Source organism: Lissotriton vulgaris, chromosome 3_1 (genome assembly GCF_964263255.1).
Source record: "Lissotriton vulgaris chromosome 3_1, aLisVul1.2, whole genome shotgun sequence".
Lineage (NCBI taxonomy): Eukaryota > Metazoa > Chordata > Amphibia > Caudata > Salamandridae > Lissotriton > Lissotriton vulgaris.
Genome location: NC_141689.1, coordinates 1,377,904,502 through 1,377,927,763, shown reverse-complemented (window position 1 = coordinate 1,377,927,763; position 23,262 = coordinate 1,377,904,502). Strand labels below are relative to the sequence as shown.

General features: G+C 44.8%; 1 protein-coding gene across 1 annotated transcript in view; it reads right to left on the bottom strand.

Annotated features, from left to right (window-relative positions):
* XPA (XPA, DNA damage recognition and repair factor) overlaps positions 1 to 23,262 on the bottom strand; it is a 128,842-nt gene that overhangs the window by 96,962 nt on the left and 8,618 nt on the right. Inside the window, exons 2-3 of the mRNA XM_086963202.1 lie at positions 943 to 1,050; positions 752 to 857 (exon numbers count right to left, since the gene is read on the bottom strand). Of these exons, the coding sequence (XP_086819328.1) occupies positions 752 to 857; positions 943 to 1,050 (214 nt within the window). The remainder of the gene's footprint in view (positions 1 to 751; positions 858 to 942; positions 1,051 to 23,262) is intronic.

The following is a 23,262-nucleotide window of genomic DNA, read 5'->3' as shown; positions in this document are numbered from 1 at the left end:
TAAAATGACGTTTGGAGATAACCTGGCTGCACCTAACTGCACATGTTGTAAGCAGTGACGCAGGATTTCTAAAGAGTAAACCATATTCCATTACAATAATCAACTCAGCACCTGTGATACGAAGTGGTAAACCTTAAAAAGTAGCTTCACTCCGGTTTTCTTTTAAAACCCCTTTATTCAATTTAACACCTCCAATACAGAGAGAAACGTCCTCTTCTCCTCATCCTCCAGTAACTACCTCCCACAATATTCTTTCCATCTCAGTATTCCATCAGTTATCCCGGCAACATTACTAATGACATCTTCACACAAAACTTATGGAAGAAAGGTAAGAAGTGGCACAAGATCCTAAACTAAAAATGACAGAAGCAAGTTACTCATTCTGTTTGGGAGATGAGGGAATGGCTTATTTTATTCTAGAAAGAACACTGCCCTTCCAGAGCCTGGTTAACTGTGGACATCAACCTAGGATTCGGCTATGCACCTCGCAAGTTTAGAAATCACCTTCCAAAATCAAAAGTTTGACTTTATAATTAGATTTGTTCTAGTAGGTTAAAAGGTAAAAAAGAGAAGCATGTGTAGGCTGGGAAAAGACGTTCAATAACAGAATAAAGTTATTTTAAATCAATGGATATGTGAGACTGGCTTACTAGCCCATTGTCCGCACAACATAAAACGTACAAGTCATCTGATTCAAGTTAGGGATTACCGTCTTGGGTTAGTAGAGTATCAATATTGTAACAAGACATACCTGCAAGTATCACACACTGCCATGTCAAAGTAGTTGCTGAGGTAGGAGTCCATGAACTCTTTCTCACAATCTTCACAGATTAAATAATCAAACTCTAGCACTGGTCCTGTTGAAAATTGCAGATGTGATTCAGACCAATAAACTACAATAGATTTGTTTGTTAATTGTAAACGAATATGTATCACACTTACCTGGTTGATGCACAACTTTGCCCACTTGATGTTCTTCTTCATCCTCCTCCTCCTCCAAAAAGAACCCACCTCCTGAATCTATTATCTTTGGCAGGGGTTTTGAAATTCCTTCAGGGAGTAAATAAAACTGGAATCAGCTAGTGCATTCAAATGTGACAAGTGTAGACATAAGAAGGGTAGACACAGTTAACTGTAAACTTCCAGCAATACAAACTAATATTTGACTGGAAGAGAGGCAGGAGATATAAATGTACTTCCACTTCATTTAAAAAAAGAAATTGAATTGGTTGAACTAATTAATGCAAAAAAACAATGCGTAGTACTGCAACCTTAACTTAGTCACTGTAACCATCCAAGGGGAATAAATAATATATCTATTTATTAATATCTGGAATGTTTCCAGCTACAATGAATAATCTTTCATAGGACAGATCAACTAGGAGGACTGCTAGTAATTAGAAAGTATAAATAAAGTCCACAACCCAATCAATGTCACCAATGCTAGACAAGTTATCCAGGTGAGCAATACACAAACACCTAGTTGAAGAAAAGGTCAGAAGCTCTGAGAAGAATTATTTGAAAACAGATTTTATTTGATAGATTGCACATATATTGCAACCCCCCGCATGTCGGAGGCAGCCGCCAAGCAATACAAAGCATCATTGTCATAGCAATCTGTGCATCATTTTATATGGCTACAATATCAAACTGAACACAGTGAAATTCCCCCCTTCCCCCCCTCCCCCCCCCCAACCCCCCCCCCCTTTCCTGGAACCCCCCCCCCCCTGGTCACACAACCCCGTCCCCCTTGGTCAGCTCTTGGTGACTCAGGCCAGTATCATCTATACATCCGCAAATATGGCTCAGTACACATTCCCCACTGTAACCTCTCGCTTTACTGGAGGGTCCAGCCACAAGCCCCTGTAGTCGGCCCACCTCTTCCAAATCCGATAGTGTTTGTTATTGTTATTGTTATAGTCAGCTTATATAGAGCCAAATCACCTGCAGGTCTCAGGGCGCTTTTGAACTGTCAGACACAACAACCTAGACGATGGCACAACGGTGGGGGAGCTAGACCTGATTTACTGCTGCTCTAAATAAGATGGTTTTAAGGGATTTTCTGAAGCGGAGCAGGTTTCCTTCTTTACATAAGGCTTCGGGTAGTTCATTCCAGATCTTTGGCAGCAAGGTCGAGAAAGATCTCCCACCTTTTGTTGCTAATCTAAATCGGGGGCATACCAATAATTGGGCCTCCGAGGATCTCAGGTTTCTTTCAGGTCGGTAGATCTCTAGTTTTTTCTTAATGTAGGCTGGGGCTTGTCCATAGATGGCCTTGTGGGCTATGCAGAGGCTTTTAAATATGGATCTCTGCGATACTGGCAGCCAGTGGAGGCTCTGCAGCAATGGGGATGCACGTGATCTTCTTGGAAGTTTAAAAATAAGTTGTGCCGCATCGTTTAATACCACTTGCAGTCGGTTCGTTAGTACCTTTGGTAGACCTAGGTAAAGTGCGTTTCCGTAGTCCAGCCTTGACAGTATGGTGGCCGAAATTACAGTGCGGAGCATGGACTGGGAAAGAAGCGGCACTAGTTTGCGCAGTTGTCTTATGAGCCCATTGCAAGTTCCCACCACTGCGGAAACCTGGCTCACCATTGAAAGAGCACTATCTACCTTAATGCCCAGGCTTTTTACCGTGTTGACGGGGTTGGGGGTGGGGCCAAGTTCCTGGGGCCAGTATAGGTCGCTCCAGGGGGAGCAGGTATGTGACACTATTAGCACTTCAGTTTTCTCCGGGTTGATCTTCAGGAGATTCCTGGACATCCAGTTGACAGTATACCCAAGTACTTTCTGCGCCTGTAGCTGGGCCTGTGCAGTGTCATCTATGCTCAACAGCAGTTGGGTGTCATCAGCGTAGTTGAACACGCTACAACCCATCTCTGCCAAGGCGCTTATAAGTGGTTGTAGGTAGAGGTTGAACAGGAGGGGTGACAGGGCAGAGCCCTGCGGTACCCCACATGTGAGTTCCCCCACTCCTGACACCCCATCTCCCAGCTGGATTCTCTGCGTTTTCCCGGACAAGAATGATTCTAGCCAGAGGTAAGCTGAATCCCGAAACCCCAGTCCTGTCAGCCTTTCCAGGAGTAGGGTATGGCTGACGGTATCAAACGCCACTGACAGGTCTAAAAGTATCAGGGCGCTTGGATGTTTCCCGTCAGCCATACCTCTGAGGTCGTCCAGTACTGAGAGCATAACCAGCTCAGTACTGTGGTGAGCACGGAACCCCGCTTGCATTTCGTGAAGCAGCTGGTTAGATTCCAGGAAAACCGATAGGGATTTCAGGACGTGCTGCTCCAGGACTTTGGACAGGAATGGCAGCTGGGATATCGGTCGGTAGTTCTTTAGCACTTTGGGGTCTGACCCCACTTTCTTTATGAGTGGCCTAACACGGGCTTCTTTGAAGCTAGCTGGTAGTTGCCCCATGTCCAGGGATTTATTTAATAGGGACAGGATGTGATCTTCTAAAATGGGGCGAGCTAAGCGAAACACACTTGGAGGGCAAGGGTCCGCAGGCAGCCACGGGCCTCAAAAATAGGCTGCTCCAAACCCATGCAGAAGTCCAACCCCTTCTTCCACACCGAAACAGAAGGCGCTCGGGATCCTTCCATGCTTTTGCAATATCCCTCTTAGCGAGGGTCAAGCCTAAGACCAATAAATGCCTCTTGTACCTATTCCCCTAACCCCCTCCATCACATGTAGGAAGCCCAGTCGTGCCGTACGCGGGAGTTCCCACCCCAGAACCTCTGCCAGACAACCCCACACTCCTCTCCAGAATCTGGCCAGTGAGGTGCAGTCCCAAACAGTGTGAAGCAGTGTCTACACCTCCCCACCACATCTCAGACAGTTCGGGCTACCAATAAGACCCGCCTTCCACAACCGCTCCCTAGTATAGTAAATTCTGTGGGGATATTTAAATTGAATAAGCCTCAATCTCATTGCTATCGCCGCACCTCTAGGGGCCTCCAGTGCCTCTCGCCAATCCTCCTCCTCTAGTGCCCCATCATCCCCTTCCCATGACTCCCTAAGCTTCTGTAGTGTCGAGGAGCAATGTGTGGTGAGAGTCTGATAGATGTGTGATATCTTTTTTTCACCTAAATCTCCCATGAAGACCTTGGCCTCCATGGGACTAAACTCTGGGAGGGGATCCAAACCCACCAGACTCTGTGTAATAGCGTGGCCGAATTGCAAATATTGGAAAAACTGGGACCGGGGCATACCGTATTCCGTTTGGAGGTCCTGAAAGGATTTAAGCGTAGTACCTGACATGACATTCCCTAATCTCGAGATCCCGATGTCGTCCCAACTCCTGAACCCCCGAAGGGACTCCAGAGCCGGAAAGCTTCCATTCTCCCACAAGGGGGTTTCCGCAGTCAGTTTGCCCCACCATCCCATACGACACAATGTCTGCCTGCAAATCTGGAATACCTGCTGAGTTGCCGGCGGCAGCCCCCTGCGAAGGTGTGCCGCATATAGTATCTGATGTAAAGAGTTGTTCCCCATCAGATGGCATTCCAGGGCGTATGCTGGGTTACCCCTGTCCCCGTACCACCAGTCATTTAGAACAAGGAGATGAGAGGACTGATAGTGCGACAGGACATCCGTGGACGCTAGACCACCACAATACATTGAAAGAAAACAGGTCCGCAACCCAACCCGCACCACACCTCCCTCAGGAATTGTCCCAGCGCTGAATTAACTTGGCGAAACCACTGGGGAGATATAGGATAGGGATGATTCTGTAGTTGGTAGAGTAATCGGGGGAGTGCAACCATTTTAAAAATTGCAAAAAACACAGTTGATGGACAGAATGCAGAACAATGTCTTACATTCACCCCAGTACAAAGATCTGGGCCTAAATCCATCGTTTTTTTGCACTCCACACCACCCTAGGTCAGACACTGGCTATATGCAAATCAGCCTTGACCTTGTGCCTCAAGGGAACAGTCCAGCCCGAACTACCAAGCCATGTCTTTCCTAGACCGGAATCAAGCATCCAAGGCCCGGTTTCTGGCTATCAGCCTTCTTCAGCCTGGATAGCTTGACTCCAGTGATGTGGAGAGCCTGGGACTCACGTCTGAGCATACCCAGCCCACTCGGGGTGAAAATTGCAAAAAACACAGTTGATGGACAGAATGCAGAACAATGTCCTACATTCACCCCAGTACAAAGATCTGGGCCTAAATCCATTGTTTTTTTGCACTCCACACCACCCTAGGTCACACACTGGCTATATGCAAATCAGCCTTGACGCTGTGCCTCAAGGGAACAGTCCAGCCCGAACTACCAAGCCATGTCTTTCCTAGACCGGAATCAAGCATCCAAGGACCGGTTTCTGGCTATCAGCCTTCTTCAGCCTGGATAGCTTGACTCCAGTGATGTGGAGAGCCTGGGACTCACGTCTGAGCATACCCAGCCCACTCGGGGTGAAAATTGCAAAAAACACAGTTGATGGACAGAATGCAGAACAATGTCATACATTCACCCCAGTACAAAGATCTGGGCCTAAATCCATCGTTTTTTTGCACTCCTCAAGGCTGATTTGCATATGGCCATGTCTGAACTGGGGTGGTGTGGAGTGCAAAAAACGATGGATTTAGGCCCAGAACTCTGTACTGGGGTGAATGTATGACATTGTTCTACATTCTGTCCATCAACTGTTGGTTTTGCATTTGTCACCCCGAGTGGGAAGGGTATGCTCAGACGTGAGTCCCGTGCTCTCCACACCACTGGAGTCAAGCTATCCTGGCTGAAGACGGCTGATAGCCAGAAACCGGTCCTAGGATGCTTGATTCCAGTCCAGTAAAGACATGGCTTGGTAGTTCGGGCTGGACTGTTCCCATGAGGCACAGGGTCAAGGCTGATTTGCATATGGCCATGTCTGAACTGGGGTGGTGTGGAGTGCAAAAAAACGATGGATTTAGGCCCAAATCTCTGTACTGGGGTGAATGTATGACATTGTTCTACATTCTGTCCATCAACTGTTGGTTTTGCATTTGTCACCCCGAGTGGGAAGGGTACGCTCAGACGTGAGTCCCGTGCTTTCCACACCACTGGAGTCAAGCTATCCTGGCTGAAGACGGCTGATAGCCAGAAACCGGTCCTAGGATGCTTGATTCCAGTCCAGTAAAGACATGGCTTGGTAGTTCGGGCTGGACTGTTCCCATGAGGCACAGGGTCAAGGCTGATTTGCATATGGCCATGTCTGAACTGGGGTGGTGTGGAGTGCAAAAAAACGATGGATTTAGGCCCAAATCTCTGTACTGGGATGAATGTATGACATTGTTCTACATTCTGTCCATCAACTGTTGGTTTTACCATTTTAAAAATGGCAGACCTGCCGTATATAGTGAGAGGCATACGGGACCAAGTCTTCATGTCAGTCCGGACCCTATCCCAGACTGGTACCATATTGCGCTCCCAGGAGACAGCAGGGAACTCGGAGAGAAACACTCCCAGAGATTTGATACCTCCAACCGCCACCTGCAACGCCGAAGCCCAGTCGCCCACTCCAGCCCGGTCCCCCAGCACCACAGCGTCGATTTACGAGGATTTAGGTACAGGCCAGAGGTCTCACCGAAGATTTGTATTATTTCAAGAATACGAGGCCCCGACCAATTTAGGTTAGTAAGAAAGAACAAGACGTCATCTGTATATAGGGCTATTCGGTCAGCTGGACCCAACTCCCACTCAAAGCCGCTAAGCTGTGCGTCCATGCGGACCCAGGCCGCCAGTGGCTCCATTGCCAAAGCAAATAGATACGGCGAGAGGGGACAGCCCTGCCTGGTTCCCCGCCCGATAGCAAATTTAGTAGAAATGGCACCCGCCACTCTCCCTGAGGCCGTCAGGTCTGTGTATAAAAATCGTATGTAGGACAGGAAACGAGGCCCCAAGTTTAGCCTGGGCAGCAGCACAAATAAATAGACCCAACTTAGGGAGTCGAAGGCCCTATCAATATCGGCTATGAGAAGAGCCGCCTGCACCCTGAGGCCCTGGACCGCCGCCACCGCCACATGCGCCCTACGGATGTTATGCCTAGGGCCCTATGAGGCATGAACCCAGCCTGATGGACAAGGCCCGCAATATGGGGCAAAAGACAATTGGCCAAAATGTTGGCCTCAACATTTAATAGGGAGATCAGCCTATACGAAGCATGCTGGTCCGGCGGCTTGCCCGGTTTCTGGAACACCACTATTTCTGCATGCCTCCAATCTGCAGGGAGACAGCCAAGGTCCCGTGCCTCCTCCAACGGTACCTTGTAATGCACGCCCAATAGAGTGTGGTATTTCTTGAAGAACTCACTGGGAAACCCATTTGGTCCTGGAGCTTTCCCGGTATTCAGTTCACCTAAGGCCTTCCCCAGCTACTCCATCGTCAGTGGAAGCTCGAGATCCTCCCTGACCTCGTCCGTCACCACCCAGGGCGGCCTGAGAAGAGTTATTAATGGAATGTTAAACAAAATAGGATCAAGTTACGTTCATGCGGACTCTGTAATCCAGTCTATAGGCTACATTCAATTATCAATTTGTGCTTACCATGCCACCCATAGGTGGGACCATCAGTGCTTTACATGCAGGTACCACAGGCATGCATGAGCTGTATGTGGCACACCTCTTCCTTGCTTACATGAGCACCCCTGCCTGGTCCTTGGGAAATAATTTGTTTTAAAGACAAAGGCCAATGGAGCTGCAGCACAGACATAATAGGGACAAGATTCAGCAGCAATTGAGAATAAAGGGAACAGGACAAGACAAGATCCGCAAAAAGATAAGAGCTTACAAGTTACACTCTACATAACACAAGGATCAAGATCTTAGTTTTGGGAGAAAGACCAACCAGCATATGTCTCAATCAGAAGCCTGGGGAATTCCTTCCCTTCCGACTTATCCCTGGTGTAGTGTGTGCAGACACTGGATGGAGGCTGGAATTTTTTTGAAGTGTAACTAGGGATAGTCATGAAGTTATCCATGGGGTAATGGTGGCTTCAGCAGAAGCTTAGAGGACATCACTTCCTCGACAACTCACAAAATATTGGTCAGACGCCAGCAGGTCCAAGGTTCGTTCCAAGTAAAAACACAAGGCCTGCCTAATGTTTTTACTTGTGTAAGGTATTTCCACACAAGGAACAAAATGTGTGGTGACAAATCTCCAACAGCCCATTAAGGAAAAAGCCCTAGGAACCAACCAGTACCAAGGAAACCATGACAAACTGAAATGAGTAAAGGGTGTACTGCTCACTTACATGCCTGGCCAGTGTCATGCTACTAAGGAACAAGGTGTTTCATGACATAAGCTGGAGTTCATCAGCTCCAAAGGTTTGTACATCTACATTGCCAGGACAAGGTTTAAGTCCGAGGAGGCAGGAAATAGATGCATTTGGCCCCTCAGATGTATTTATAACCTAGATGTTTGTGCGGAGGACTCCCTAGTCCTCTACCGGCTCGTGCCGAAGCTTATTTTACCAGAGCCCCACCACCATCTCAGTTATTTGATGTGAAACAGCTATGACATCAACTAAGAAGATGGGGATTTTTATGTACTTTGCTAATATTGAGTGGCAAAATTTCAACCACTTAATTTTGTGCTCGGTTCCAGAGGAGAATTTCCTGGCAGGGTTCCAAACCTAAGAGTGGTCAGAAGATAGCCCAGGGTGTGAAAACAGTAGCTCCTACTGAACTGTGTCCCCAGCCTGAGCTACACTAGAGAGGGATGTAATATTTTCCATCTCTCCAAGACAGGAGCGCCTTTAGAGAAGCTAAAGTGGTCATTCTGAAGTAAATGGAGCAGATCCGAGTACCAGATCAACTTATATTAGGCATCCCATAGCACTGGCTGCAGATCATCGCTGAAGACCTACAGCTCTCTTTTTCTGAGGAATACATTGTGAATTAAGCTCATTTGGAACCTTCTCTATCACAGTCTGGCCATGGTAGTACAAGTATGGGATACTTGCTGAATCTTGCACCAGTATCATTTGAAAGTACTGCATTTTGCACCATCCTAGTTTGAAAACGGTGCAATTGCACAACTCTTGATATGAACAATTAACAGTTACATCTTTCCGTTGGTGAATTATGCACGCCTGTGATTGACTTGTTACTTCCTGTTGTTACCTCTTTTTACAACTGAGACACAGTATACTGTGCATTCATAAGACCTACATATATGGAACTACATATACTGCAACAAAGATGCACAAAGAATAAAAATTCCTGAAATCTTTGGCAGCAGGAATAACTATTTAAGTCAATATCAGAACTACTGTGGTAATCGTGGTGTGGTAGTTTTCTGTATTATTGGAAATTCCAGGAAGGAGAATTAAAAGTAATACCAAATAAACTGTCATTCATCCCCTTCCCACTAAGGAAGTTCCCTTCCTTTCTTTGGGATGCTGAGTCGTGAAGTCTTTCAATAGCGAAAAGGTAAGGTTTACATCTACAACGATACTGCTGCACCATGATATCCAAAAACCCTTTTATGTTGAAAATGACACTTCAAGAGGCACAACACCGCAGCCAATTACCTCCTATGCCCGCCTTCTTTCGCACACGGTCTTCCGGAGATAAAAAAAATATACCATACTTGATAAAGAACCGTTAGCCATGAACGCCATCTCTCAGAAATAGAAGCGCTATCTTATGGGTATCCTATGATTACTGTCTAAACCGGGTCACAGGAACCTACCATTCCTCGAAGTGGCTAAAGCTCCAACACCCCAGCGGCTGAGATGGTAATTTTTTTTGTTGTTGTGCATATCACTTTTGGGATAACGCTTAAACCAGGATGAGAAAATTGTCACAGACGATACTTAGGCTCTGTCAACTGCTTAAAAAAAGTGCAGCATGGTCCACAACCCAAATGGATACATGTAAACACACCTCAGTCATGGCAGTTTATCAAGGAATTAAGAAGAAGTATGACCTACTCCAACAACAAATTTAGTGGGAACTCCTGCTCTCTGACTAGCAAACATGCTTAACCTGCCACACGTGTTTGTGATCCAAAGCAGACAACTGCACGCTTTTTTGCAAATGCTGTCTAGTATACTTTGTGCAATTGGACCGGTTCTGGTACAGCCATTGCCCGTGCAACCCTGCTTATTTTGTTGGTTTGCGCTGCTTGTGAGGTGTGCACTGAACGACCCCCAAAATAGGGGGAATACCAGTTTTGTCTCAGACAAACTGGCTGCTGTGAAGTCCCTATCTACTGCACCATGCCAATATCTGAGGAGCAGAGGCAGCGAGTAGAATGCAACGCTCACACCTCAGTGGAAATTGCAGCTTTGAAATCTGCTTCGAGTCCCAACAAAAATCCACCAGTCAAATAGGTATGTGCCCACCTGAGGTGAGCACGTAGAGACTCATGAGTGCCTCTCCATTACAGCACTTATGTTTATCTTCAGTGTAGACCATGGACAGTTGCCTGTTCTTTTGCAGTATCTCATGACTTTACAAACTTTGGTTTCTAGCAGCATTTTGTAGTGCTTGGTATTTGTAGGAAACTTGCACCAACTTAAGTCCCGAGGTACCACATGTCTTCTGAGGAATGCAGTCAACATCTCAGGAACTAGCAGATTGGAGAAAAATTCTCCCTAATGTACAGTAGACTTTTTCAGATGGTACAACCTCAGGTCCTTCACGGCCTCACTTCGTCTGGTCAGTGTCTCATTCATGCAAGGACATCGCTCATGTCCTTCATGAGAGACTGGTCAGCTTTTCTTTTTCAAAGCAGAATCCAGGCAGCTCCTCCTAGCAGTCCAAAGTGAAGTTAGCCAGGTTGCTAACCCTGAACCTAGCATAGGCAGATGATGGTGGATTCATCAACCATGGAACACAGGGAGTCTCTTGTCGTCACTGGTGTGGAGAACCTTGTTGGAAATGACCCTTTCTGCGGGGTCATTGCCAAATTCCCCCCCCCCCCCCCTCCCCTCCTTTTGCTGAATTTGTTTTTCTTGGTTTTAGGACTCTGTGCACTTTACCACAGCTAAACAGTCCTAACATGCTTGTGCTCGCTCTCCTTAAACATGGCAGAATTGGCTCATACCCAATTGGCATCTTTAATTTATTTATAAGTCCCTAGTAAAGTGGTAATACATGTACCACGGCCTGTAAATTAACTGCTACTAGTGGGCCTGCAGCAATGATTGTGCCACCCACCTAAGTAGCCCTTTAACCATGTTTCAGATCTGCCATTGCAGAGCTTGTGTGTGCAGTTTGCACTTCCATATCAACCTGGCAAAATACCTTATGCCAAGCCCAAACTTTTTCTTTTTATACATACATGTCACCCCCAACGTTGGTCCCGGACAGTTCAAAGGGCAGATTGCAATGTGCCTAAAAGACAGGGCATGTACTATTAAGCATTACATGCCCAGGGAGTCAAAAACTCTCAAATTCCTTTTTTACAGGTGCAAGGCCTCTCTCTCCCATAGGATAACATTGGGATTACCTTTTTACATTTTATAAGTGCAATTTCCAATTGGGAAGAGATAGACCCTTCAAGTTGGAACTGGCAATTCAGAACACAGGAGAGGCCAGTAGGTGGTATTTAAAAAGGTCTATATACTCCTAAAATCATATCACTGCCAGACCGGTCAGTTCTCTACAGCCCAGCGAGCTGACAATAGTCGTGCCCGAGAAAGGAGGGGCATATGGTGGGCCTGTCTGAGCTATTGAGCTCTGCTCTTGGGTCTCAACCAATGTCACAAAATCACCTTTAGCACTCATGGTATGTGTGCCCAGAGGTAGCAGATAACTTATAGCTGGATACAGTGACTACCAAGCAGGGCTGCATACTCTTAGCAGCCATGCAGGGAAACAAAAACATTCTCATCCCATCATCCACAGATGGCCAACTCACCCAATCCATTTTATATGATCTCATTTAATCATTACTGGTGACAGTCAGGATCAAATCAGAGTGACCTTAGGTTAAAGGTTCCTAACAGAATTACTATTTGTCTTACACAACCAGAAACGCAGGCTTGAAAGCCTGGCATTAATAATCATAGGCTAGATAGAAAGTTGCACAAATTGTGTTAGAAGTGCATAATATAAATGATAAATTGATGATTAAAGGAGCTATGTGATTAAAAGAGATAGGTTTCTGTGACAAGTTTGCAGCCCCCAATATTTGCTATTGGAAAAGACAAAACTTGCCATGTCAGAGTGCGTTGCTGCTCGTTACAGTAGAAATACCAAGACGTGCACAACCAATATGCGAAATAAGGCTTTTTGGTGTCTGGATGTGACAATCACCAACAACTAGGAAGCTTCACCTGGCTCCTGCTAGTGCGATGAATAGTCATTCAATCATTCTTCTAAATGATGGCTCTTATAGGAATTCCACCTTTACTGCACATAAGCACTTTCTGGCTAAACAAAAGGCAAGGTTTCTGTGGAGACCGTGATAAACTCTTAACCTTTTACTGTATTTATTTATTATTACATAGTGTAGCATTCTGTAAATCAATCAATCGACACTTGATAAAGCGCACAGCTGCTTCAAACCGAAGCATCCCGGTGCTCAGGCAAATAGTACACACCAAGGGAGAACCAAGAAGCTAAACATTATCGAATACCAGGTTTTAAATTGTTTTTTGAAGGCTGTCAAAGACTCTACCCGATGCAGGTTGGGTGGGAGACTGTTCCAAAAGTTAGCAGTAAGAACAGTAAAGGAGCTGCTTCCACATCTGGAAAATTAGGGATCCAAAGGAATTGGCTATTGTTGGATCGGAGTACCCTTTCTTGGGAATATGGACAGTTTATTTAACAAGTAGTGAGGGGCCTCTCTGTGAAAAGCTCTGAAGGCTAGTGTTGGAGATTTAAATTTAATGCATTGTATAACTGGGAGCCAGTGCAGGAATATAAAATGAGGGGAAATGTGATGGGGGACTCTCTGTAGGAGGCGGTGTATCAGATATCCCAGGAGACTGAGGTAAAGACAATTCAAGTAGTACAGATGAGAATTGACTAATGCATGGATTACTGTTTTTCTCATCTCTTCAAGAACCAGATGAGGCAAAGAAGAGAGGAATCAAAAATGATGCAAAGATTTCTTGCCAAAGAGGTTGGATTAGGAGTGCTAAATTCAGCAGGTCCCCAAAGGGATGGCAGAGGGGGACCACTTTGGCTCCATCCACGTCGTGACTCCTCTGAAACAGTCTTTAAAGTTGTGGAAGGAAAGCTGCCTCAGTGTTGTCTTGAACGGAAAGAAACAGCTGGGTGTCTTCAGCATAAGATACAACCTTAACACACCAGGATTCGAGAAGATCTGCCAAGCCAGAGAGGTAAAGATTAAACAAGAGGGGACTCAGGGCAGATTCTTGCGGTACACCACATGCCAATGGTTTAGGTGAAGAAAATGAGGGTGTTGATACACCCGTTGGAATCTGCCCTCCAAGAGTGGAGTTATAAACTGAGGTGGTATACCCCTTTATAAAGACCTAAGCTCAAGAGAAATGTTATGGAGACTGTGTTTAAAGAAAAGCGCATTGGAGACAGTGCTGTGGTATCAGTGAGAAGAGGCAGGACACCTCCTTTACTGTAAGCATAATTGACATGACCCATGAAGGTACAGGCAGTAATCCACTCAACTGTGATAGTCAAAAGGAAAAGCACCGATGAGTGTGCCGTATGGTTTCTCATTTAAGGTTACAGTGGAAGTGGACGGTCCATGCCTTTAGAGGGTCCTGTGTGCTTGGCAGGTGTTTCTGTACTATGATGATTGCTCATTGCTCCATCTAAATTCAAGTATCACCTGTGGTGGGCCCATACATCACTAACAAGCCCTGTTGCAGCTCTGTTGAGAGGCACAAGCCCTGTGCCAAGTGATAGGCAAGAACCTTGAGCCCATGAGGCCTGACCAAGGTTGAGGAGGACAGCGTGCTGTCTCTAAGGGACTTGGTTAAAGGCATTAGGCTTATTTTAGGGTGACCTGCATGGAATGACCAGAAAAGAAGGCACAGCTCCAGTTGGTACTTTAGTTAAGAAGGATAGAGGTCGTGTGGCAATGTGCAGCACTTGGTAAATGGGGAATTTCCTCCCTAGACCGAGATGTTTATTTCTGGTAGAAGAGGGTGTGGTGTTTGGAGCATAGCAGCTCAACTTGCTTGTGAGTGAGATGTCCACTGTCTTGAATTCCAGACCTGGGAATCAGAGTGGAAGTACTGGTTATTTTTTTAGGAGAATACATATTACTTGAATGGCTCTACACTCTTGTATGTAGGCCCTGTACTCAGACTTCAACAAGCCGAATCCGCTGATGGACAATATTTTTCATAAGTATTAGAGATGGGGTCTCTAGTTGGGAGTGATGTGCACCCTGGCCAATAGGGACCCTCAATCTAGTCAGGGTAAGGGAGTCACACAACTTCGATAACCTCTGCTCACCCCTTGGTACCTCGGCACGAGCAGTTAGGTTTATCTCAGAGGCAATGCATAAAGTATTTGTTCATACACACAGTGACATAGGGGCTCAATGTAATTGCGGTCGATGCGTCATACTCTTAATGAACGGGGACCATGGCTTCAGTGCAGGCAGCGGCATCAGGGACTGTGTTGGGTTTGCTTTTCTGGAGGTTACAGCACAACCACTCAGTTCCTAGGGCCCAGGGCTGGTTTTGGCAATGCAGGGCACACAGCATAAGAGTCCCAGTGCTGGTAACAAGATGTGGATGAAGTCTCTCATATCATGGGGACTTCCAACAGGAGGCAAGCTCAATTCAAGCCCTTAGAGAAACTTGTAAAGCAGGATATAGACAGTAAAGACCAGTCCTTTCCCTGCCCAAGACAGAAGCAGCAATCAGCAGGCTAACACAGCAAAGTGAACAGGAAAGTGGCAGTCCCTCTTGACAGCAACATAGCTCTTCTTCCTGGCAGAAAGTCCTCAGTCCAGAAGTGTTCTGATTTGAGAGTGTCAGAGGTTCAAAACTTATACCCCTTTCTGATTTTGAAGTAGTCAAACTTTAAAGGAAAGTCTTTGTAGAGCACAAGTCCCTGCCTTTCACTGAACTGGCTCCAGATATACGACAGAGGGGTGGAGACAGCTTTGTGCGAGGACAGGCACATCCCTCTTCTTCCTCCTACCACTGTAGCTCAGGAAAGCCCATCTGCCTTGTCATCTTAACCCAGAAGTGGATTCCACAGACAGGCAGAGGCACAGAATGGCTACGCAAGAAAATGCCCACTTCTAAAAGTGCCATTTTCAAACATGCAATTTAAAAACCAACTTCACCAAAAGATATACTTTTAAATTGTGAGTTTAAAGAACACAAACTTCAAATCTCTATCAGCTCCCAATGGGAAATTACACTTAAAAGATATTTCGAGTCAATCCCCATGTTACCCTATGGGAGAGACAGTCCTTGTAACAGAGGGAACCAAAATTAGCAGTATTTCACTATTAGGATATGTAAAACACACCTGCACATGTCCTACCATTTAAATACACTGCACCCTGCCCATGGGGCTGCCTTGGGCCTACCTTAGGGATGTCTTGCATGTACTAAAAGGGACGGTGCGGGCCTGGCAAGTGGGGAAACTGCACTCACAGACACTGCAATGGCAGGTCTGAGCGATGTTCATAGGGCTATTCATTTGGGTGGCACACTCAGTGCTGTAGGCCCTCTAGTAGCATTTCATTTACAGGCCAGGGCTAGCTGGTGTACTTTACTAGGGACTTACTAGTAAATCAAATAGGCCAATCATAAATAAATCAATCACCAATACAATTCAGACAGACAGCATTTGCACTTTCACACTGATTAACAGTGGTAATGTGCCCAGAGTCCTAAAACTAACAAAAACAGGAGGAAGGAGGCAAAAAGTTTGGGGATTACCCAGCAAATAAGTGTAGTACATAACATTGTATTTCATGCCTTTATGATGGGTTGTTGTTCAAAGGTAGCTTGTGATTGCAGTTTGGAAAGGCCTGGCAAGGATTCCAGCTGCAACAGTTAGTTGATGCAGGGATCCGAGAAGGCCGGTCGCTGCACATCGTGGGCGTTTTGTAGACTTGTAATAAACCCTGTACAGATACAGCAACATTTACAGTCTACTTACTATATCTTGGTGATGAGCTGATTACTACTCCCCCACAGACATGGCTTTAAGTTTTTAGCACCTTTGCAGAGTTCTCAGTTCTTCGCTGGCACCTAATCAGACTTACTTCGCTCTCCACCAGTGTATGGTGATTTCCACCGCACGCGTTATTGAAGGTCCGATGTTTGTGGCTCCCCAGGGTAAATTTGGGGATTACTTGGTGCACGTGTCCATTGCAAACCCCAGCCCTCATCATGCAGCACACACGGGCGCATCTTGCATCATGCTTAAAGCTGCGTTGCTGTGATATGGCGCCTCATCGTGCGCCCACTTCAGAACATTCTGCAATGCGTTTTCTGCACTCTACGGCATGCCGCAGCTGCGTGTGACATAACACATAGCAGCTATCTTGGTTTTGGGCACGGACCATACTAGACAATCCAGCCTGCAGCAACAAGTCTGTACCACGTATAATTTAACCCCAGGCTCATAGCTTGCTATTGAGGGCTCTGCGAACATGGTTTTGGGTGGTTTCTGGTGCATTATCTCCTTTTGAAGGTGGTTTGAGGTTTAGTGGCTTCAAGTCGCTCAGCATCCTGTAACATCCAGCCAACAGCGAGGTGATTTTATTCCTTTTGTTTTCTACCCTGACTGAGACTGTGGGGATTTCCCTGACTTTATTTGTAGGTTTGGTTCATTGGTTGGTCATACACATTGTGGTTTCACGTATTCCTGAAGCTGGCTTCTGGCTACTATGACAACAAATCACACAACTACCTCCATTTTTGTCATGTCCTGGCATACCAGCCATCAAATGGTTTCAATGGTTCAGATTACAAACAAAAAAAAAATCGTATAGCAATCGATGCAGGTAAATATAGCTCTGAACGTAAATTTGCGCTGCTGTTGGTCTGTCTAGGTCAAACTGCTCAACAGATTCTGATAATTAGCCAACAACTTCAGTCCACCGAGGTCAGTCTAAAAAGGATTGTTGGCATATCTATGTGAAAGCAGTAGAGAGGCTGAGAAAACACTTCTCGCATGAGTCTAGCATCATGCTGGAGAGACTTTTTTTTTTAAATGCAGGCAGCTCACTGAGGAAGGGGTGGAAGAATGTGTATCTATGTACGCAGAATATTAGCCGCTACCTACGAATTTGGCCCAAATTTGGCTATGTATATTTGGGACCAATTTATGTTTAATTGTGCCCCTAAGAAAATTCAGGAGAGGTTACCGTGTTGCAGGAACCCTACCCTCACAGAGGTCTTCGACTTAACAAAAAGCATTGTGAGGTCGTTAATTTCATAAAAGCTTTTGAACACAAACTTCGGTCAACAACATTTCGGAGACAGATCTGGATGAGCATATGGATTCTGTGAGTGTAGTGCACACCAAGGAAAGAGTGCAAAAAGGAGGCACCAAAATATCTGACAGCTTGCTATAGATGAGTTTGCAAAAACCACTTTAGCGATATTGTGGGGTGACCAGCTGTCAGCAAATGTTGATCATACCAAAAAAATAGGACACTTCCATATATTGTGCAAGAGTGGAAAACATACTGTAAGACTCAGTAACTGTAGAGCCAGTTACTGTAGGGTGTAATTCTGTCAGCACTCCAATCAAAGATCCCACTTGTGGAGCACAGCTTGATAACATTCATTTTCATTTGCAGGTTATGGCGGACTGTGTGTCACCTAGCACCATTCTCAGGGATATCAATTTTTACAACAAATGGAGTAGGAACAAATCACTCACTCCATCAGACATGCGTCTCAAGGTGTCTGGTTAGAAAGATATTGAGCTGTAGGGTGATGTAGGGATATTTTGCACCTTAAAGGGGTTATTTGGGCAGGTAAATTCATACCAGGGTGAATGTTGCTGTCAAACGTAAAGACATTATTAGTTGGCAAGACTTTGCAAAAATGGGTTTGTATCTAAACCAGGCTCAGACAATCCAGTGGCTGTAAGTGACTTACAGTGGGCTATGTTTGCAATCTGTAGGAACTGCTTGAAGCAATTTTGTCCAAATTCAGTGATCTGTTCTCCAAACAGGCTGGCACAGTTAAAGGATGTGTGCATTGCATCAGAGTGAAGCCTCAAGCGCAACCATTTGTTCACAAAGTTTGGCAGGTTCCATTCAGCATCGGGGAAGAGATTAAACAAATATTAAAAGATTTAATTGCCCTAGGTATCATAGAAGCACTCGAATCCTCTCAGTGTGTGGGGCCAATTGTAGTTGCATGGAAAAAAAAAAAAATCTGGATAGATTACGTTATGCGCTGATCTACATAAGCTTAACACCAATATCTTGGTAGACTGCCATTCCCAACCCAAGATTCAGGAAATGACAGCCAATCTGGGTGGAGCAAGATGTTTTTCCATTATTGATTTAACGGTGGGCCATCATCAGCTTGTGTTGGACAAGGATTCACAGGAGTTGACAACTTTTGTTGCGCTGTTCGGGCCTATAAATATCGGAGGTCACTGTTTGACTTTGCATCAGCCGCTACTGTGTTTCAAAAGTTTATGAATATCCTGTTTAATGACCTCAAAGGGGTACAAGCGTAGCAGGACAATATTCTGGTCTTTATTGAGTCACTAGAGGAACACAATAAAAAAGGTCTTAACAGTTTTGTTGCACAGAGGGATAACAATCAGATGGGACAAATGTAAATTTGCCACCAATGAGTTAAGAGTACTGTGGCACATTATATCTGCATCTGGCATAAAACCAACGTTTTCATTGATTAAAGCCATTAAAGAGGCAAGCGCGCCTACAAATAGAGATGCTTTGCGCTCCTTCTTAGGTCTGGAAAAGTACTATACATGCTTTGTGTAAGGACATGCTCAGGAAGTTGAGCCATTTGAGAACTCAACTAAGAAAGGGATAGACGTTTCTATGGTCCGAGGAGATGTTTACTGCATTTGACAAGGTGAACGGTCTAATAGAAGAAGAGGCACCTGTCCTAATTGCATATCGAGAAGTGTGCACTTCTGCGATTACAGTAGATGCCAGTTTACAAGGACTGGTGGCGGTGAGAAGTCAGGTTGTTGGACACAAGAAACAGATGGTAGCTTTTGCTTTCAGGTAGTTGAAGCAATTTGAAAGGCAGTACAGTACATCTGAACGCGAGGCACTGGCATGCATATGGGCAGCTCAAAATGTATGTTTGGGGGCATAGATTAGAACTGCACATGGATCAAAAGCCACTGTGTATATTTTCACTGGGGGTATTCATAATAATGAGTCAGCCAGATTGACCAGGTTGGTCTAACATTTGCATAAATACAGTTTTGTCATAAAGCATGTAGCAGGCGGGAAAACATTCTGGGCAGATTGCTTTTTACACATGCCATTACCCGAAACGGATGAAGATATTGGCGTGGATGACATTGTGTGCGTGGCGTCAAGAGATTCTGTGCATGAGTGCGTTTCAATGTTTAGTTGGAATGAGTAGTTGGAAGCACGCCAAAGTGATGACGTTTTGAATAAAGTCAGAGAAAATATCGTGCAAGGTTGGCCAGAGAATAGGTGTTTGGAGGGCGAGTTGAAAACATATGCTCAAGTTGCAGGTGAACTATCAGTTATCAATGGATTGGTTTTGAGAGGTGATTTCATGTTCCACCGTCTAAAATGCGTGATGGTATCATTTCTAAAGCACACCAGGGTCATTTGGAGACAACAAAGACATGCATATACAAAAAACAGTACTATTGGTGGCCCGCTCTAGAGAATTGCAAAAACCACAGTTGATGGACAGAATGCAGAACAATGTCATACATTCACCCCAGTACAGAGATCTGGGCCTAAATCCATCGTTTTTTTGCACTCCACACCACCCCAGTTCAGACATGGCCATATGCGAATCAGTCTGACCCTGTGCCTCATGGGAACAGTCCAGCCCGAACTGCCAAGCCAGGCCGTCCCTGGACCGGAAACAAGCTTCCGAGGACTGGTTTCTGGCATTTCAGCCGTCTTCAGCCCGGCTTGCTTGAATCCAGTGGTGTAGAGAGCATGGGACTCACGTCTGAGCATACCCATCCCACTCGGGGTGACAATTGCAAAAACCAGTTGATGGACAGAATGCCCGCTCTAGATACTCATGTTAATTGATGTGTCCAGAATGTTTGTCAGATAAGCACTGGAAAGTAAGCCAAATGCCACTGCATCTTTTTCCATATCCCGATGCGGCATGCGAAAAACTAGGTCTTGATTTTTCAGGTCCATACATCTCCTTACCGGAGGATATGAAGTATGCCTTCTCCTGGTTTATTATTTTTCTAAAGGGATGTACTTCTACTTTGTTGAATCATCCAGTACAAGTGTTGCAGTAAATTTTCTGGAGCAAGAATTCTTTATAAAAGGGTCACCTAGGTGTGTACCGACTGACAACGGCTCGCATTTTGATTCAGAACAAATGTGTGAATTTTGCTCAGTCGCAATGTTAAGCGTTTGCGCATTGCCCTTAACTTGCCATCTTCAAATGGTTTAGTTGAAAGAGGTAACAAAATAAGTAAAGAGGGTATATAAACGGCTCTTGTATCAGGCCAGGATATCAAACAATTTCTCAAACGTAAAGATAGGGATTATAACACCATACCACACTGCACCACTTGGGTCACCACTTTTTAATTGCTGAGAAACAGAAAGGACCATTCTGCTTTGTTGCCTACTTGGTTGAAGGAAGAAGTTGTTCTAGAAGAGGAGGTTGGCAAGAAAACGAAAGCCACAAAGGGGGGTAACTTCAAGGGTATTGTCAAAACAAGTCAAAATTAAACATTATTTTGGCATAGGTCATAAGGGCCTATGTTTTGATCAAAAGACCCATTAAGGTCAGATAGGGTGGGTCAATGTTTTAGTCTCCAACAAAGGTCTGGATAGTTGGTAAAGGAGCAGCTTTGTTAGAAAACAAGGGTTGGTGGAACAAGAGGTAATTGGTGAAACTGACGTCACAGCAAATACAACCAGTAATTGAACCTCAAGTACAAGCAGGTAGTGTTGATACGGTAACTGAGGGTGCTGCTAGAGATGTTTGTATTTAGCGAGCCACATGTCTCTAGCAGGAAATGTCGGGTCACAGGAAGTTAAAGTTCCTCATAAATTCAGAGATTTTGTTACATATTAATATTTTAAAGTTTTTCTTACAGGTGCAAAGACTTTAACATACATGAGTTCTACTTCAGAAATGTTTACATTTTGTGTTTGAGTCTTTAGGTGGTGGATCAGTTTCCACACAGTTTTATTTTATTTTTATGTTTATTTTATTTTGGGCAGGTGATGTAGTAGGTTGCATTGTATGCAATGCCTGTATGATGTATATGTGGTTTTGTTCAAAGGTCACTGCATGTCGTGGGCATTGTTGTGGACTTGTAATAAACTCACTTTTAACAAACCAATGTTTACAGTCTACTTAATACGTTAACAGTCACAGAATTATCTTGAATCACTACTTTTGAGACAGCGAGGCGCTGAATAAAATAATGTTGACCACTGAGACTTTGTAGCTAGAAATTAGGAGCTATGTGTCCTTGTGACAGAAAAAGCCCCCCTTTCTTCATCTGAACTAATGGGGCCTATGACAGCAATTCCCAAGATCCTGATGAGAGAAAATAAGCCCTCTGGAAGACTTGGTCAAAGGATGCCCTCCCATCTTACAATAAATTCACACTAATAACACATGAATGACTCTAGGCATCCTCATTTAATCAATGTCTGAAACTAGAAAATGACAAACTCAACGGTCATCCAAAGCAAGAGGGGTATGTTAATTTGTATGCAGACAATATATCTATTTGTAGTTACCTGATGAGCACATACTACAACAGATGCAGAAGAAGAAAACCACTAAACTCACCCTGTTTTGGCCGGTGTCACGAGCCCTGGGGAAGGGGTTCACACTAACCCACCATTCTCCCTTCTTCATCCACTTGGGCCATCTTACTACCGTGTTCTTGTTGTAGTACTCCTTAGAAATAATTATTCAGGATTCACATTGTGTTCACAAGTTTAAGCTTATTCCAGTAAGAGACACACAATCTCTCTTGTAAATCTCGAGCTTTGTAAGCCAGAGTACCAAGATGACAACAATCTCCTCTAATCAATCCATAACCGTCCAACATCATTTTGTCTCTTATGTTTGCTTGCTAGTCACTTAGTTTAACAAACACACGTTTATTCCACCACCCCTTATTCTCAACCATTACTGCCATTTTGGACACCTTCAATACTTTTATTGGCTTTGAAAATGTTGTCTCTCCTTTCACCACTCTCATTGGCTTTTTAACTAATGTTCATGTATTTCACGATTTTCTTCCTAATCCAACACACTATTGCAGAGGTCTATTTTATCACCCAGCCAGGTACAATACAAAACAGAGAGTCGTTTTCTAACTTTCAATAAAATGAAGAAACACCTGTGGTGCTGTCAGGACTGATAATGTAACAACACTTTCTGCTGCTAATAATCAGCCACATTTAATCTGTCAGCAATGGCCGTTTGCACACCTTCCTTCAACATGCAGTTAGCCCTCCCAACAAGACCGTTAGAAGAAGGACTATACAATGGTACTTTAACATGTTTCGCCACATGCTTTCTGAGGAATGCCACCATTTCATCAGAGACAAAGTGCGTGCCATTATCCATCACTATTTCCTTGGCTCAGTGGCGGCTGGTGACATTTGAAAGTGGTAGGGCGTAACGGTTCGTCACTAAAACATTGACACCTGAATTCATCTGTCTTTGTCACTTAATATTACTGACGCTCACTCACTACAGCTCGCTGTCCACACTAACCATGCTCTCCAACATTGCAGCCCACCGATGGAATACGAATGAATGCTCCTGCAGTCCGTAAAACGTAATTAACTAATTAATAAACTGCAGTCCGTGTAGCTTGTAAAATATGAGAAATAGAGAGGAATTAAAAGAAAGGGAAGATTAGACAGACCCACGAGTCTTAAACACTGAACGCGGATCAGAGCAAACTCATCTTGCAAACGAACGTGAGGCGACCGAAATATTAAAGACTCAACCCGGGCAAAGCTCCACCTCGTCGGCTCCAGGTTCTCATTAGAACAATTCTGCCTTCACTTATCTAGCTAGCACTCTGCTCATCAAAGGCAAACTTGCTACCAATACTGAATACACGGCTCGCTCACAGTGGGGGCCAGGGGGGTGGGGATAAATAAAATAAAAAACTTACCTTGTCTTCACTTGACCGGGTC